This window comes from Trichomycterus rosablanca, chromosome 11 (genome assembly GCF_030014385.1).
Source record: "Trichomycterus rosablanca isolate fTriRos1 chromosome 11, fTriRos1.hap1, whole genome shotgun sequence".
In the NCBI taxonomy this organism is placed as follows: domain Eukaryota; kingdom Metazoa; phylum Chordata; class Actinopteri; order Siluriformes; family Trichomycteridae; genus Trichomycterus; species Trichomycterus rosablanca.
In genome coordinates, this window is record NC_085998.1 from 94,478 (window position 1) to 114,267 (window position 19,790).

A 19,790-nucleotide genomic window follows, 5' to 3' on the forward strand; every position below is an offset into this window, starting at 1 on the left:
GTTGGAACTTTCAGTGACCAGTATGAGAGAGTGTGAGAGCTGTACTACTAAATTGAACACACCTGCTCCCTATGGACACCTGAGACCTAGTAACACTAACAAATCACATGACATTTTGGAGGGAAAATGACAAGCAGTGCTCAATTTGGACATTTAGGGGTGTAGTCTCTTAGGGGTGTACTCACTTTTGTTGCCGGTGGTTTAGACATTAATGGCTGTATATTGAGTTATTTTGAGGGAAGAATAAATTTACACTGTTATATAAGCTGCACACAGACTACTTTTCATTGTGTCAAAGTGTCATTTTGTCAGTGTTGTCCCATGAAAAGATATACTTAAATATCTGCAGAAATGTGAGGGGTGTACTCACTTTTGTGATACACTGTATATATATATACAGTGTATCACAAAAGTGAGTACACCCCTCACATTTCTGCAAATATTTCATTATATCTTTTCATGGGACAACACTATAGACATGAAATTTGGATATAACTTAAGAGTAGTCAGTGTACAGCTTGTATAGCAGTGTAGATTTACTGTCTTCTGAAAATAACTCAACACACAGCCATTAATGTCTAAATAGCTGGCAACATAAGTGAGTACACCCCACAGTGAACATGTCCAAATTGTGCCCAAATGTGTCGTTGTCCCTCCCTGGTGTCATGTGTCAAGGTCCCAGGTGTAAATGGGGAGCAGGGCTGTTAAATTTGGTGTTTTGGGTACAATTCTCTCATACTGGCCACTGGATATTCAACATGGCACCTCATGGCAAAGAACTCTCTGAGGATGTGAGAAATAGAATTGTTGCTCTCCACAAAGATGGCCTGGGCTATAAGAAGATTGCTAACACCCTGAAACTGAGCTACAGCATGGTGGCCAAGGTCATACAGCGGTTTTCCAGGACAGGTTCCACTCGGAACAGGCTTCGCCAGGGTCGACCAAAGAAGTTGAGTCCACGTGTTCGGCGTCATATCCAGAGGTTGGCTTTAAAAAATAGACACATGAGTGCTGCCAGCATTGCTGCAGAGGTTGAAGACGTGGGAGGTCAGCCTGTCAGTGCTCAGACCATACGCCGCACACTGCATCAACTCGGTCTGCATGGTCATCATCCCAGAAGGAAGCTGACGCACAAGAAAGCCCGCAAACAGTTTGCTGAAGACAAGCAGTCCAAGAACATGGATTACTGGAATGCCCTGTGGTCTGACAAGACCAAGATAAACTTGTTTGGCTCAGATGGTGTCCAGCATGTGTGGCGGCGCCCTGGTGAGAAGTACCAAGACAACTGTATCTTGCCTACAGTCAAGCATGGTGGTGGTAGCATCATGGTCTTGGGCTGCATGAGTGTTGCTGGCACTGGGGAGCTGCGGTTCATTGAGGGAAACATGAATTCCAACATGTACTGTGACATTCTGAAACAGAGCATGATCCCCTCCCTTCGAAAACTGGGCCTCATGGCAGTTTTCCAACAGGATAACGACCCCAAACACAACCTCCAAGGTGACAACTGCCTTGCTGAGGAAGCTGAAGGTAAAGGTGATGGACTAAACCCAATTGAGCACCTGTGGCGCATCCTCAAGTGGAAGGTGGAGGAGTTCAAGGTGTCTAACATCCACCAGCTCCGTGATGTCATCATGGAGGAGTGGAAGAGGATTCCAGTAGCAACCTGTGCAGCTCTGGTGAATTCCATGCCCAGGAGGGTTAAGGCAGTGCTGGATAATAATGGTGGTCACACAAAATATTGACACTTTGGGCACAATTTGGACATGTTCACTGTGGGGTGTACTCACTTATGTTGCCAGCTATTTAGACATTAATGGCTGTGTGTTGAGTTATTTTTAGAAGACAGTAAATCTACACTGCTATACAAGTTGTACACTGACTACTCTAAGTTATATCCAAGTTTCATGTCTATAGTGTTGTCCCATGAAAAGATATAATAAAATATTTGCAGAAATGTGAGGGGTGTACTCACTTTTGTGATACACTGTATCACAAAAGTGAGTACACCCCTCACATTTCTGCAGATATTTAAGTATATCTTTTCATGGGACAACACTGACAAAATGACACTTTGACACAATGAAAAGTAGTCTGTGTGCAGCTTATATAACAGTGTAAATTTATTCTTCCCTCAAAATAACTCAATATACAGCCATTAATGTCTAAACCACCGGCAACAAAAGTGAGTACACCCCTTAGTGAAAGTTCCTGAAGTGTCAATATTTTGTGTGGCCACTATTATTTCCCAGAACTGCCTTAACTCTCCTGGGCATGGAGTTTACCAGAGCTTCACAGGTTGCCACTGGAATGCTTTTCCACTCCTCCATGACGACATCACGGAGCTGGCGGATATTCGAGACTTTGCGTTCCTCTACCTTCCGCTTGAGGATGCCCCAAAGATGTTCTATTGGGTTTAGGTCTGGAAACATGCTTGGCCAGTCCATCACCTTTACCCTCAGCCTCTTCAATAAAGCAGTGGTCGTCTTAGAGGTGTGTTTGGGGTCATTATCATGCTGGAACACTGCCCTGCGAACCAGTTTCCGGAGGGAGGGGATCATGCTCTGCTTCAGTATTTCACAGTACATATTGGAGTTCATGTGTCCCTCAATGAAATGTAACTCCCCAACACCTGCTGCACTCATGCAGCCCCAGACCATGGCATTCCCATCACCATGCTTGACTGTAGGCATGACACACTTATCTTTGTACTCCTCTCCTGATTGCCTCCACACATGCTTGAGACCATCTGAACCAAACAAATTAATCTTGGTCTCATCAGACCATAGGACATGGTTCCAGTAATCCATGTCCTTTGTTGACATGTCTTCAGCAAACTGTTTGCGGGCTTTCTTGTGTAGAGACTTCAGAAGAGGCTTCCTTCTGGGGTGACAGCCATGCAGACCAATTTGATGTAGTGTGCGGCGTATGGTCTGAGCACTGACAGGCTGACCCCCCACCTTTTCAATCTCTGCAGCAATGCTGACAGCACTCCTGCGCCTATCTTTCAAAGACAGCAGTTGGATGTGACGCTGAGCACGTGCACTCAGCTTCTTTGGACGACCAACGCGAGGTCTTTTCTGAGTGGACCCTGCTCTTTTAAAACGCTGGATGATCTTGGCCACTGTGCTGCAGCTCAGTTTCAGGGTGTTGGCAATCTTCTTGTAGCCTTGGCCATCTTCATGTAGCGCAACAATTCGTCTTTTAAGATCCTCAGAGAGTTCTTTGCCATGAGGTGCCATGTTGGAACTTTCAGTGACCAGTATGAGAGAGTGTGAGAGCTGTACTACTAAATTGAACACACCTGCTCCCTATGCACACCTGAGACCTAGTAACACTAACAAATCACATGACATTTTGGAGGGAAAATGACAAGCAGTGCTCAATTTGGACATTTAGGGGTGTAGTCTCTTAGAGGTGTACTCACTTTTGTTGCCGGTGGTTTAGACATTAATGGCTGTATTTTGAGTTATTTTGAGGGAAGAATAAATTTACACTGTTATATAAGCTGCACACAGACTACTTTTCATTGTGTCAAAGTGTCATTTTGTCAGTGTTGTCCCATGAAAAGATAAACTTAAATATCTGCAGAAATGTGAGGGGTGTACTCACTTTTGTGATACACTGTATATATATATACAGTGTATCACAAAAGTGAGTACACCCCTCACATTTCTGCAAATATTTTATTATATCTTTTCATGGGACAACACTATAGACATGAAACTTGGATATAACTTAGAGTAGTCAGTGTACAACTTGTATAGCAGTGTAGATTTACTGTCTTCTGAAAATAACTCAACACACAGCCATTAATGTCTAAATGGCTGGCAACATAAGTGAGTACACCCCACAGTGAACATGTCCAAATTGTGTCCAAATGTGTCGTTGTCCCTCCCTGGTGTCATGTGTCAAGGTCCCAGGTGTAAATGGGGAGCAGGGCTGTTAAATTTGGTGTTTTGGGTACAATTCTCTCATACTGGCCACTGGATATTCAACATGGCACCTCATGGCAAAGAACTCTCTGAGGATGTGAGAAATAGAATTGTTGCTCTCCATAAAGATCGCCTGGGCTATAAGAAGATTGCTAACACCCTGAAACTGAGCTACAGCATGGTGGCCAAGGTCATACAGCGGTTTTCCAGGACAGGTTCCACTCGGAACAGGCTTCGCCAGGGTCGACCAAAGAAGTTGAGTCCACGTGTTCGGCGTCATATCCAGAGGTTGGCTTTAAAAAATAGACACGAGTGCTGCCGGCATTGCTGCAGAGGTTGAAGACGTGGGAGGTCAGCCTGTCAGTGCTCAGACCATACGCCGCACACTGCATCAACTCGGTCTGCATGGTCGTCATCCCAGAAGGAAGCTGACGCACAAGAAAGCCCGCAAACAGTTTGCTGAAGACAAGCAGTCCAAGAACATGGATTACTGGAATGCCCTGTGGTCTGACAAGACCAAGATAAACTTGTTTGGCTCAGATGGTGTCCAGCATGTGTGGCGGCGCCCTGGTGAGAAGTACCAAGACAACTGTATCTTGCCTACAGTCAAGCATGGTGGTGGTAGCATCATGGTCTTGGGCTGCATGAGTGTTGCTGGCACTGGGGAGCTGCGGTTCATTGAGGGAAACATGAATTCCAACATGTACTGTGACATTCTGAAACAGAGCATGATCCCCTCCCTTCGAAAACTGGGCCTCATGGCAGTTTTCCAACAGGATAACGACCCCAAACACAACCTCCAAGGTGACAACTGCCTTGCTGAGGAAGCTGAAGGTAAAGGTGATGGACTAAACCCAATTGAGCACCTGTGGCGCATCCTCAAGTGGAAGGTGGAGGAGTTCAAGGTGTCTAACATCCACCAGCTCCGTGATGTCATCATGGAGGAGTGGAAGAGGATTCCAGTAGCAACCTGTGCAGCTCTGGTGAATTCCATGCCCAGGAGGGTTAAGGCAGTGCTGGATAATAATGGTGGTCACACAAAATATTGACACTTTGGGCACAATTTGGACATGTTCACTGTGGGGTGTACTCACTTATGTTGCCAGCTATTTAGACATTAATGGCTGTGTGTTGAGTTATTTTTAGAAGACAGTAAATCTACACTGCTATACAAGTTGTACACTGACTACTCTAAGTTATATCCAAGTTTCATGTCTATAGTGTTGTCCCATGAAAAGATATAATAAAATATTTGCAGAAATGTGAGGGGTGTACTCACTTTTGTGATACACTGTATCACAAAAGTGAGTACACCCCTCACATTTCTGCAGATATTTAAGTATATCTTTTCATGGGACAACACTGACAAAATGACACTTTGACACAATGAAAAGTAGTCTGTGTGCAGCTTATATAACAGTGTAAATTTATTCTTCCCTCAAAATAACTCAATATACAGCCATTAATGTCTAAACCACCGGCAACAAAAGTGAGTACACCCCTTAGTGAAAGTTCCTGAAGTGTCAATATTTTGTGTGGCCACCATTATTTTCCAGAACTGCCTTAACTCTCCTGGGCATGGAGTTTACCAGAGCTTCACAGGTTGCCACTGGAATGCTTTTCCACTCCTCCATGATGACATCACGGAGCTGGCGGATATTCGAGACTTTGCGCTCCTCCACCTTCCGCTTGAGGACGCCCCAAAGATAGTTTTTATCTAATAGTTTAGGTCTGGAGACATGCTTGGCCAGTCCATCACCTTTACCCTCAGCCTCTTCAATAAAGCAGTGGTCGTCTTAGAGGTGTGTTTGGGGTCATTATCATGCTGGAACACTGCCCTGCGACCCAGTTTCCGGAGGGAGGGGATCATGCTCTGCTTCAGTATTTCACAGTACATATTGGAGTTCATGTGTCCCTCAATGAAATGTAACTCCCCAACACCTGCTGCACTCATGCAGCCCCAGACCATGGCATTCCCACCACCATGCTTGACTGTAGGCATGACACACTTATCTTTGTACTCCTCACCTGATTGCCGCCACACATGCTTGAGACCATCTGAACCAAACAAATTAAACTTGGTCTCATCAGACCATAGGACATGGTTCCAGTAATCCATGTCCTTTGTTGACATGTCTTCAGCAAACTGTTTGCGGGCTTTCTTGTGTAGAGACTTCAGAAGAGGCTTCCTTCTGGGGTGACAGCCATGCAGACCAATTTGATGTAGTGTGCGGCGTATGGTCTGAGCACTGACAGGCTGACCCCCCACCTTTTCAATCTCTGCAGCAATGCTGACAGCACTCCTGCGCCTATCTTTCAAAGACAGCAGTTGGATGTGATGCTGAGCACGTGCACTCAGCTTCTTTGGACGACCAACGCGAGGTCTGTTCTGAGTGGACCCTGCTCTTTTAAAACGCTGGATGATCTTGGCCACTGTGCTGCAGCTCAGTTTCAGGGTGTTGGCAATCTTCTTGTAGCCTTGGCCATCTTCATATAGCGCAACAATTCGTCTTTTAAGATCCTCAGAGAGTTCTTTGCCATGAGGTGCCATGTTGGAACTTTCAGTGACCAGTATGAGAGAGTGTGAGAGCTGTACTACTAAATTGAACACACCTGCTCCCTATGCACACCTGAGACCTAGTAACACTAACAAATCACATGACATTTTGGAGGGAAAATGACAAGCAGTGCTCAATTTGGACATTTAGGGGTGTAGTCTCTTAGAGGTGTACTCACTTTTGTTGCCGGTGGTTTAGACATTAATGGCTGTATTTTGAGTTATTTTGAGGGAAGAATAAATTTACACTGTTATATAAGCTGCACACAGACTACTTTTCATTGTGTCAAAGTGTCATTTTGTCAGTGTTGTCCCATGAAAAGATATACTTAAATATCTGCAGAAATGTGAGGGGTGTACTCACTTTTGTGATACACTGTATATATATATATATACATATATACATATATACAGTATATATATATATATATATATATATATACAGTGTATCACAAAAGTGAGTACACCCCTCACATTTCTGCAGATATTTAAGTTTATCTTTTCATGGGACAACACTGACAAAATGACACTTTGACACAATGAAAAGTAGTCTGTGTGCAGCTTATATAACAGTGTAAATTTATTCTTCCCTCAAAATAACTCAAAATACAGCCATTAATGTCTAAACCACCGGCAACAAAAGTGAGTACACCTCTAAGAGACTACACCCCTAAATGTCCAAATTGAGCACTGCTTGTCATTTTCCCTCCAAAATGTCATGTGATTTGTTAGTGTTACTAGGTCTCAGGTGTGCATAGGGAGCAGGTGTGTTCAATTTAGTAGTACAGCTCTCACACTCTCTCATACTGGTCACTGAAAGTTCCAACATGGCACCTCATGGCAAAGAACTCTCTGAGGATCTTAAAAGACGAATTGTTGCGCTACATGAAGATGGCCAAGGCTACAAGAAGATTGCCAACACCCTGAAACTGAGCTGCAGCACAGTGGCCAAGATCATCCAGCGTTTTAAAAGAGCAGGGTCCACTCAGAAAAGACCTCGCGTTGGTCGTCCAAAGAAGCTGAGTGCACGTGCTCAGCGTCACATCCAACTGCTGTCTTTGAAAGATAGGCGCAGGAGTGCTGTCAGCATTGCTGCAGAGATTGAAAAGGTGGGGGGTCAGCCTGTCAGTGCTCAGACCATACGCCGCACACTACATCAAATTGGTCTGCATGGCTGTCACCCCAGAAGGAAGCCTCTTCTGAAGTCTCTACACAAGAAAGCCCGCAAACAGTTTGCTGAAGACATGTCAACAAAGGACATGGATTACTGGAACCATGTCCTATGGTCTGATGAGACCAAGATTAATTTGTTTGGTTCAGATGGTCTCAAGCATGTGTGGAGGCAATCAGGAGAGGAGTACAAAGATAAGTGTGTCATGCCTACAGTCAAGCATGGTGATGGGAATGCCATGGTCTGGGGCTGCATGAGTGCAGCAGGTGTTGGGGAGTTACATTTCATTGAGGGACACATGAACTCCAATATGTACTGTGAAATACTGAAGCAGAGCATGATCCCCTCCCTCCGGAAACTGGTTCGCAGGGCAGTGTTCCAGCATGATAATGACCCCAAACACACCTCTAAGACGACCACTGCTTTATTGAAGAGGCTGAGGGTAAAGGTGATGGACTGGCCAAGCATGTTTCCAGACCTAAACCCAATAGAACATCTTTGGGGCATCCTCAAGCGGAAGGTAGAGGAACGCAAAGTCTCGAATATCCGCCAGCTCCGTGATGTCGTCATGGAGGAGTGGAAAAGCATTCCAGTGGCAACCTGTGAAGCTCTGGTAAACTCCATGCCCAGGAGAGTTAAGGCAGTTCTGGGAAATAATAGTGGCCACACAAAATATTGACACTTCAGGAACTTTCACTAAGGGGTGTACTCACTTTTGTTGCCGGTGGTTTAGACATTAATGGCTGTATATTGAGTTATTTTGAGGGAAGAATAAATTTACACTGTTATATAAGCTGCACACAGACTACTTTTCATTGTGTCAAAGTGTCATTTTGTCAGTGTTGTCCCATGAAAAGATATACTTAAATATCTGCAGAAATGTGAGGGGTGTACTCACTTTTGTGATACACTGTATATACAGTGTATCACAAAAGTGAGTACACCCCTCACATTTCTGCAAATATTTTATTATATCTTTTCATGGGACAACACTATAGACATGAAACTTGGATATAAGTTAGAGTAGTCAGTGTACAACTTGTATAGCAGAGTAGATTTACTGTCTTCTGAAAATAACTCAACACACAGCCATTAATGTCTAAATGGCTGGCAACATAAGTGAGTACACCCCACAGTGAACATGTCCAAATTGTGCCCAAAGTGTCAATATTTTGTGTGACCACCATTATTATCCAGCACTGCCTTAACCCTCCTGGGCATGGAATTCACCAGAGCTGCACAGGTTGCTACTGGAATCCTCTTCCACTCCTCCATGATGACATCACGGAGCTGGTGGATGTTAGACACCTTGAACTCCTCCACCTTCCACTTGAGGATGCGCCACAGGTGCTCAATTGGGTTTAGTCCATCACCTTTACCTTCAGCTTCCTCAGCAAGGCAGTTGTCATCTTGGAGGTTGTGTTTGGGGTCGTTATCCTGTTGGAAAACTGCCATGAGGCCCAGTTTTCGAAGGGAGGGGATCATGCTCTGTTTCAGAATGTCACAGTACATGTTGGAATTCATGTTTAGGGCTGTTAAATTTGGTGTTTTGGGTACAATTCTCTCATACTGGCCACTGGATATTCAACATGGCACCTCATGGCAAAGAACTCTCTGAGGATTTGAGAAATAGAATTGTTGCTCTCCACAAAGATGGCCTGGGCTATAAGAAGATTGCTAACACCCTGAAACTGAGCTACAGCATGGTGGCCAAGGTCATACAGCGGTTTTCCAGGACAGGTTCCACTCGGAACAGGCTTCGCCAGGGTCGACCAAAGAAGTCGAGTCCACGTGTTCGGCGTCATATCCAGAGGTTGGCTTTAAAAAATAGACACATGAGTGCTGCCAGCATTGCTGCAGAGGTTGAAGATGTGGGAGGTCAGCCGGTCAGTGCTCAGACCATACGCCGCACACTGCATCAACTCTGTCTGCATGGTCGTCATCCCAGAAGGAAGCTGACGCACAAGAAAGCCCGCAAACAGTTTGCTGAAGACAAGCAGTCCAAGAACATGGATTACTGGAATGCCCTGTGGTCTGACGAGACCAAGATAAACTTGTTTGGCTCAGATGGTGTCCAGCATGTGTGGCGGCGCCCTTGTGAGAAGTACCAAGACAACTGTATCTTTCCTACAGTCAAGCATGGTGGTGGTAGCATCATGGTCTTGGGCTGCATGAGTGTTGCTGGCACTGGGGAGCTGCAGTTCATTGAGGGAAACATGAATTCCAACATGTACTGTGACATTCTGAAACAGAGCATGATCCCCTCCCTTCGAAAACTGGGCCTCATGGCAGTTTTCCTACAGGATAACGACCCCAAACACAACCTCCAAGATGACATTTGCCTTGCTGAGGAAGCTGAAGGTAAAGGTGATGGACTAAACCCAATTGAGCACCTGTGGCGCATCCTCAAGTGGAAGGTGGAGGAGTTCAAGGTGTCTAACATCCACCAGCTCCGTGATGTCATCATGGAGGAGTGGAAGAGGATTCCAGTAGCAACCTGTGCAGCTCTGGTGAATTCCATGCCCAGGAGGGTTAAGGCAGTGCTGGATAATAATGGTGGTCACACAAAATATTGACACTTTGGGCACAATTTGGACATATTCACTGTGGGGTGTACTCACTTATGTTGCAGCTATTTAGACATTAATGGCTGTGTGTTGAGTTATTTTCAGAAGACAGTAAATCTACACTGCTATACAAGCTGTACACTGACTACTCTAAGTTATATCCAAGTTTTATTTCTATAGTGTTGTCCCATGAAAAGATATAATGAAATATTTGCAGAAATGTGAGGGGTGTACTCACTTTTGTGATACACTGTATATATATATATATATATATATATATATATATATATATATATATATATATATATATATATATATACACTTTTAAATATAGATACATTTATATGTATGTACACATTTATACATTTTTGTAAATATTTACTAATGAATAATTTGGGACAGGGTGATGTATTACTAGGAAGTTGCATATACAGAAGCACTAATAAAAGGCTCAGTTAATTACAGGTAAAGTCATCGTTCACCACTTTGTAGATTAGTGAATAGTAATATTTGTTATGTTGAATCTCAGTCTGAACTTAAGACGTTTTACCTTCCTGTGAACTTTTGCTCATTAACAAACTGAACTAATTTTAATAAAAACTCAGAAACAAACAAGAACATTTTATTGAAACGTTAAACTAAATCTGTAAATCATAAATCACTCGTACAGCTTCTCACCTGTCCAACACAGCAGAATAAACCATCGCTGCTCCATGATGAACATGTTCTTCATCTTCAGTCATGTGTTCCTGATGAACGTAGTCCTGATGAAGCAGCAAATTGTTGAATAATAGATGGTAACCGAGACGTGAAGAAGGTGTGTTATTAGGACGTCATAGAGTCTCTGTGTTCCTCAGAGAACCTTCAGCACACACTGCTCCTATTATGCAAAATTCTTTCACAGTGTGTCTCAGATTTTCATGAAACGTCTAGAACTTAAGAAAAGCAGATTCACATCACTTCTCTGTACACAGTTTCTGGGAGGGTGAGACGTTCATGCGTGAAACGTAACTAATTTATTCTTCAGACCCATCAATCAATAATTGTATTCCTAATAAAGTCAATTATTTCATCTGATTAATGAGATTTCATGGTTTAAAATCTGAAAACAGAAATAAAAAAAAACTGAAGCAGAATGATGTGTGAAGCGCTTTATTATTGGAGAGGGAAGAAATACGTCCAGAGGTTCATAAGAAGGACAGTAACGAGGAGTATTTGAGAAGTATTAAGGATGGTGTATACAAAAAGTAACCCCACTGCTGCCATCACATCAACTCACTGCTGCCACATCAACCCGCTGCTGCCCCATTACATCACCTCACTGCTGCGGCACTCCCTAACACACCTTGTAGACCTTATTAAATGTTGTTCTGTACCCCATATCCTTCTGGACTTGTGAGCACAAGCTTGTCTTGATCCACCACAGAAGAAGGATAGGCTTCAAGTTTCTATTCTTTAGCGCCACCCAGGTGGTGAAATCCCTGTTTTCTTTCCTTTCTGTCTGACCCTCACCTCTTTACTAAGAACTTAAATATAACTCACCCCCCACTTATCAGGGACTGGTTTTAAATATGAATTTTCTGTTTGTTTACTTTTCTATATTTATATTTATTTAACAGGGTTTTAGCCGATTCTGCTTCTCAAACCAGTGTGGAATCAAACCAGAATAAGGAAAAGTTTACTGAGGAAAACACACAGCGCTAGATCATAGAATATTGCTGGACAGGTTGGAAAACTGGGTTGGACTTTCCGGAACAGTCCTTAATTGGTTCAGGTCTTATTTAGAAGACCGGAGTTACTTCGTCACTATTGGCAGCTGTAAATCTGACAGGGTGGCTATGACATGTGGAATCCCCCAGGGATCAGTTCTCGGACCTCTTCTGTTCAATCTTTATATGCTGCCATTAGGCCAAATGCTACAGGCTAACAACATTGATTACCATAGTTATGCAGATGACACACAGATATATCTGGCTCTCTCACCAGATGATTACAGCCCAATAGATTCACTGTGTCAGTGTCTGGAGAACATCAATAACTGGATGAGCCAGAATTTTTTACAGTTAAATAAGGACAAAACAGAGATTGTTGTGTTTGGCAGCAAAGAAAAGAGGTCTAGTGTCAGTGAACACCTCAGTTCCCGGGCTCTAAAAACCAAAGACCAAGTCCGAAATCTTGGCGTTCTAATAGACTCAGATCTTACATTCACCAGCCATATTAAAACCATCACCAAAACAGCCTTCTACCATCTTAGAAATATAGCCAAAATCAAGGGTCTAGTGTGCCAACATGACCTACAGAAGCTGATCCATGCTTTTATCTCCAGTAGGGTGGACTATTGTAATGGTCTCTTAACTGGACTTCCCAAAAAGACCATTAAACAGTTACAGCTCATTCAGAACGCTGCTGCTAGAGTTTTAACTAAGACGAAGAGAACCGAGCACATCACTCCAGTTCTAAAATCTCTACACTGGCTTCCGGTCAGTTACAGAATAGGAGAATTTAAAGTGCTGCTACTGGTCTATAAATCACTGAATGGGTTCGGCCCAGAATGCATCTCAGAAATGTTTAGAGAATATAAACCCAGTAGATCTCTTAGATCCATGGACTCAGGTCAGCTAGTCGAGCCCAGAGTCCAAACTAAACATGGTGAAGCAGCATTTAGCTGTTGGGCTGCATATAACTGGAACAGACTGCCAGGAGATATTAGATGTTCCGCAAATGTAGAAATGTTTAAATCCAGGTTAAAAACATTTCTTTTTTCTTGTGCCTATGATTGAGCTCGAAATTTTTGCTATTACCCTCATTTTACCATATTTCTTTTAGTTTTTCATGCTCTTCTAAATTGTAGGGTATATTTTACTATATTTTCTTTTAGTTTTCATGTTCTTAATTTTTTACCTCTCTTGTTTTAATTTCATATTCCCTAAATTGTAGGTTATACTTTACAATATTTTCTTTTAATTTTTCATGTCCTTAATTTTTTTTATCACTCTTGTTTGAATTTCATGTTCTTAATTGTAACTAAATGTTTGCAAGAAGTCTTTCTGAGGTTTTAGATCTCAGGAATGTTTTAATGCTTTTAATTAAATTTTTTTCCTTATGTAAAGCACTTTGAATTGCCACTGTGTATGAAAGGTGCTATACAAATAAACTTGCCTTGCCTTGCCTTGCCTTGCTACATAAATACTGTCAATGTAACCAACCCTTCTGATCACTGGATCTCAGATCACTGGATCTCAGATCACTGGAGCTCAGATCACTGGAGCGCCGATCACTGGAGCTCTGATCACTCGTTCATTCTCTCCACACAGTCTGTTCAGCTAAACTGGCTTTGAAATATCAGCTGTTTGGGGACTTTGACTAAGTTATTGCAAAACCTCCATTTTGGTTATAATTTGTTTGTCTGTGTCTGTGTCTGTGTGTGTGCGCAGGTGCTTTACAGCTTGGTGAACATGACGTCCAGTGTACTGTGTAATGACAGTGGACTGAAGCCAGGTTCTCTGAAGGGTGCAGCAGTGGTTGTGATTGACGGATCCTGTAATCTGAGTCAGAAAGCTCAGGTGGCTCAAGAATTCGGAGCTGAAGCAATTATTATCACCAGTGTTGATGCCATGGTACTTCCCTAACATACTTTCATTACCCACTTTCATCATCACACTCTTTCTTTCCACCATCACCACACAGACACACTGCACATGCTTTCACCTGTAACCAGTAACTGTAGATATAACCAGTAACTGTAGGTAACCAGTAACTGTAGGTAACCAGTAACTGTAGGTAACCAGTAACTGTAGATATAACCAGTGACTATAGGTAACCAGTAACTGTAGATATAACCAGTAACTGTAGGTATAACCAGTGACTATAGGTAACCAGTGACTGTAGGTAACCAGTAACTGAAGGTATAACCAGTAACTGTAGGTAAACAGTAACTGTAGGTAACCAGTAACTATAGGTAACCAGTAACTGTAGGTAAACAGTAACTGTAGGTAACCAGTAACTATAGGTATAACCAGTAACTATAGATAAACAGTAACTGTAGGTAACCAGTAACTGTAGGTAACCAGTAACTATAGGTATAACCAGTAACTATAGGTAACCAGTAACTATAGGTATAACCAGTAACTGTAGGTATCCAGTAACTATAAGTATAACCAGTAACTATAGGTAACCAGTAACTATAGGTATGACCAGTAACTATAGGTAACCAGTAACTATAGGTAACCAGTAACTGTAGGTATCCAGTAACTATAAGTATAACCAGTAACTATAGGTAACCAGTAACTATAGGTATGACCAGTAACTATAGGTATGACCAGTAACTATAGGTAACCAGTGACTGTAGGTAACCAGTAACTGTAGGTATAACCAGTGACTATAGGTAACCAGTGACTGTAGGTAACCAGTAACTGTAGGTATAACCAGTGACTATAGGTAACCAGTGACTGTAGGTAACCAGTAACTGTAGGTATAACCAGTGACTATAGGTAACCAGTGACTGTAGGTAACCAGTAACTGAAGGTATAACCAGTAACTGTAGGTAAACAGTAACTGTAGGTAACCAGTAACTATAGGTAACCAGTAACTGTAGGTAAACAGTAACTGTAGGTAACCAGTAACTATAGGTATAACCAGTAACTATAGGTATAACCAGTAATCAGAATCAGAATCAGAATCAGAATACTTTATTGATCCCAGAGATAAATTGCAGTTTTTTACAGTAGCACCCATTTATGTCAAAATAATAAACACTCTACTCTCTTAAAACAAAGAAAAAAGAAGAAAATTTTAAAGTTAAAAAGTTATATACACACAATTAAATAATTAAAATGCTTACGTTATTATAAATTGCCCATGTGAAAAATGAATATTGCACATATTAATACTGAATATTGCACGTATGAAAACTGAATATTGCACATATCAATACTGAATATTACACAGATAAACCATAATGTCACACATTAAGGGAGGAATTATAGAGTTTGATGGCCACAGGTAGAAAAGACTTCCTGTGGCGCTCTGTGGTGCATTTTGGTAGGATGAGTCTTGCACTGAATGTGCTCCTTTGTCTCATCACCGTGTCATAAAGTGGGTGGGAGCCATTGTTCATAATAACCTGCAGCTTAGACAGCATCCTCCTCTCCGACACTGCAGTGAGGGAGTCCAGCTCCACACCAACAACATCACCGGCCTTGCGGATCAATCTGTTGAGTCTGTTGGCATCTGCCACCCTCAGCCTGCTTCCCCAGCATGCAACAGCATAGAGGATAGCACTCGCTACCACAGACTCATAGAAGATCTTGAGCATAGTCCGGCAGATGTCGAAGGACCTCAGGCGCCTCAAAAAATAGAGCCGACTTTGGCCCTTCCTGTAGAGGGCATCAGTGTTCTTAGTCCAGTCCAGTTTATTATCAATGTGCACTCCCAAATATTTATAGTCCTCCACAATGTCCACACTAACCCCCCTGATGGACACAGGGGTCACCGGTGCCTTGACCCTCCTCAGGTCCACCACCAGTTCCTTTGTCTTTGTCACATTGAGCTGCAGGTGGTTCAGCTCGCACCATGCGACAAAGTCCTTCACCGTTGCCCTGTACTCATCCTCATCATCCCTTCTGATACATCCAACTATTGCAGAGTCATCAGAAAACTTCTGTAGATGACAGTTCTCTGTGCAGTAGCTGAAGTCCATGGTGTAGATGGTAAAGAGAAAGGGAGAGAGGACCGTTCCCTGCGGCGCTCCAGTGTTGCTGATCACTCTATCCGACACACAGTGCTGCAGGCGTACATACTGTGGTCTGCCAGTTAGGTAGTCAACAATCCAAGACACGAGGGGGGCGTCTACCTGCATCACTGTCAGTTTGTCACCCAGAAGAGCAGGCCGAATGGTGTTGAATGCACTGGAGAAGTCAAAAAACATGACCCTCACAGTGCTGGCTGGCTTGTCCAGGTGGGCGTAGACTCGGTTGAGCAGGTAGATGATGGCATCCTCTACTCCCAGACGGGGCTGATAGGCAAACTGGAGGGGGTCCAGAAGTGGCTGGACTATGGGCCGGAGCTGATCCAGGATGAGCCTCTCCATGGTCTTCATGATGTGGGACGTCAGTGCTACTGGCCTGTAATCCTTGATGTCACTAGATCGCGGCGTCTTCGGAACAGGAACAATGCAGGACGTCTTCCACAACACAGGGACCCTCTGGAGACTCAGGCTCATATTAAAAACATACTGCAGTACCCCACAAAGCTGGGTGGCACAGGCTTTAAGCACCCTGGGGGGGACCCCATCAGGTCCTGCAGCCTTGTTTGTGTGGAGTCTCTTTAGTTGTTTTCTCACCTGGTCAGCAGTGAGGCTCACTGTAGAGGTGATGGGTGGGGGAGTGGTGGAGGTGTGAGGTGGATGATCCCAGCAGGGGGGCAGACTATTAGGAGGAGGAGGGAGGGTGAGTATAGTGGACTGCTGAAGACCAGCAGCAGAAGAATCGGGACAGGGGAGGACAGAGCTTGTAGTGTCAAATCTGTTAAAGAACAGATTCAGCTCATTGGCCCTGTCCACACTGCCCTCTGCTCCTCTGTTATTGCTGGACCTGAAGCCGGTGATGGTCCTCATTCCACTCCAGACCTCCCTCATGTTGTTTTGATGGAGTTTCCCCTCCAGCTTCCTCCTATATGTGTTCTTAGCCTCCCTGATAGTTGTCTTCAGTTCCTTCTGGATCGTTCTCACCTCCTCCCTCTTCTTATCGTTAAGGAGAGCTTTAATGTCCTTTGTTACCCACGGCTTGTTATTTGGGTAACATTTAACAGTTCTGGTCGGTACAGTGGAGTCTACACAGAAGTTAATGTAGTCAGTGATGCACTCTGTGAGCCCGTCGATGTCCTCTCCGTGCGGCTCACAGAGTGCCGGCCAGTCCGTAACCTCGAAACAGTCCTGCAGTGCCTCGTACGTACCCTCAGACCATCTCTTCACTGTTCTCGTAGTCACAGGCTGACTCTTCACCAGCGGCACATACCGGGGGCTGAGGTTCACCAAGTTGTGGTCTGAGCCCCCCAGAGGGGGGAGAGGGGAACAGCTGTATGCCTCCTTAACATTAGCATACAGCAGGTCCAGTGTTCTTTCTTCTCTGGTAGGACAGTCCACATACTGAGTGAAGTTTGGTAGTACCTTGGCCATAGTGACATGGTTGAAGTCACCTGATATCGTGATGAATGCAGTCGGGTGTTGAGTTTGGAGACGCGCTATGGTTGAGTGAATGACGTCACACGCCGACGTCGGGTTGGCAGAGGGGGGGATGTAAGCAGCCACGATAATAACATGTGAGAACTCTCGCGGTAGATAATATGGCCTGAGTCCAACAGCCAACAGCTCAATGTCCGGGCAACAGGCACGTTCCTTGATGGTAATGTGACCAGGGTTACACCAACGATTATTAACCAGCACAGCGAGCCCTCCTCCCCTGCGCTTACCGCTCTTAGTGCAGTCCCGGTCAGCCCGAATAGTCTGAAAGCCCTCGATTGAAACGTTGTCATCAGAAATGTCCTGGTGCAGCCATGTCTCCGAAAAGCACATTAAACTACACTCCCGGTACTCCTTCTGACTCCTGGATAACGCTGTAAGCTCGTCCATTTTATTAGCCAGCGATCTCACGTTGCCCATGATGAGAGAGGGAAGACGCGGCTTATATCCTTTCTTCTCCATAAGCCTCCGTCTTCTTGCCCTCGCTTTTCCCGTGCGCTGTTTCGTTCCTCCTCTGCATCCCCTGTGCGTCCGTCTCCAAAGTTCTTCGGGAACGTTATTTGGTCTGCTCGCCATGCCGGCCGGTTTCAGAGCGATCAGCTGATCCCGGGTGTAAACAAAGCGTCCATGTTGCTGCGCAGCGGCGGACCAGGAGGTAAGCATTTTAACGGCGAAAAAACAGACCAAGACTCTCTATACTAGCATGTTTCGAGAGGGCACAGCTTCACTAAGTTGCCTTATCATATAAATAAACTATTAAAAAGATAAATAAAGTTAAAAAGAACAAAAGTAAACACGAACGGGAGCTACTGTAACTGGCTGCATACACGGCTCCGCGCATGCGCACGTTAGGTATAACCAGTAACTATAGGTAACCAGTAACTATAGGTAACCAGTAACTATAGGTATGACCAGTAACTATAGGTATAACCAGTAACTGTAGGTATAACCAGTAACTGTAGGTAACCAGTAACTGTAATGCTGGTGTTTTTTTCAGAGATCGTCTTCGATCAGTAAGAGTGAACATTCCAACCTGACCATTCCTCTGGCCCTCATGAGGTCCCAGGACTTCATCGATGTACTAAAGGTGGACAGTATATAAAACTATATAGTGTTTATAATGTGCTACTCCCTCATTCAGTATAGTCTATATACATTAGTGGGTGTGGCTACTCTTGTAAACTCCGCCTTTTTGTATTTCAGGTGTTTTCAGGCAATGATACTAAGGTGCAGATGTATGCCCCGCCCATTCCTGAGTTTGACTTCAGCATCCTTATCATGCTGGTACTCGCCGTCTTCACCGTGGCCATGGGGGGGTTCTGGAGCGGTGCTGCCGAGAGGTCAGTGAATAATCACAGACAACACAAAATGATCACAGAATAATCACAGACTCAACACAGAATAATCACAGACTCAACACAGACTAATCACAGACTCAACACACAACACAGAATAATCACAGACTCAACAGAATAGTCACAGACTCAACACAGACTAATCACAGACTCAACACACAACACAGAATAATCACAGACTCAACAGAATAATCACAGACTCAACACAGAATAATCACAGACAACACAGAATAATCAGACTCAACACAGAGTAATCACAGACTCAACACAGACTAATCACAGACTCAACACACAACACAGAATAATCACAGACTCAACAGAATAATCACAGAATAATCACAGACTCAACAGAATAATCACAGACTAATCACATAATAATCACAGACTCAACACAGACTAATCACAGACTCAACACACAACACAGACTAATCACAGAATAATCACAGACTAATCACAGAATAATCACAGACTCAACACAGACTAATCACAGACTCAACACAACACAGAATAATTACAGAATAATCACAGACAACACAGACTAATCACAGACTCAACACACAACACAGAATAATCACACTCAACAGAATAATCACAGAATAATCACAGACTCAACAGAGTTATCACAGAATATTACAGAATAATCACAGAATAATCACAGACTCAACATAGAATAAACATAGAATAATCACAGACTCAACAGAGTTATCACAGAATAATCACAGAATAATCACAGAATAATCACACTCAACAGAATAATCACAGATTCAACAGAATAATCAGACTAATCACAGATTAATCACAGAATAATCACAGACTCAACACAGACTAATTACAGACTCAACACACTCAACACAGAATAATCACAGACTCAACAGAATAATCACAGACTCAACACAGAATAATCACAGACAACACAGAATAATCAGACTCAACACAGAGTAATCACAGACTCAACACAGACTAATCAC

At 43.5% G+C, this 19,790-nt stretch overlaps 1 protein-coding gene across 2 annotated transcripts in view; it reads left to right on the plus strand.

The window, feature by feature from the left end:
* The window catches only part of LOC134323174 (signal peptide peptidase-like 2A), an 86,716-nt gene that overhangs the window by 28,229 nt on the left and 38,697 nt on the right, over nucleotides 1-19,790 (plus strand). For both annotated transcript variants that reach the window (XM_063004611.1, XM_063004612.1), the window contains exons 3-5: nucleotides 13,665-13,847; nucleotides 18,465-18,554; nucleotides 18,671-18,807. In XM_063004611.1, coding sequence (XP_062860681.1) covers nucleotides 13,665-13,847; nucleotides 18,465-18,554; nucleotides 18,671-18,807 — 410 coding nt within the window. The remainder of the gene's footprint in view (nucleotides 1-13,664; nucleotides 13,848-18,464; nucleotides 18,555-18,670; nucleotides 18,808-19,790) is intronic.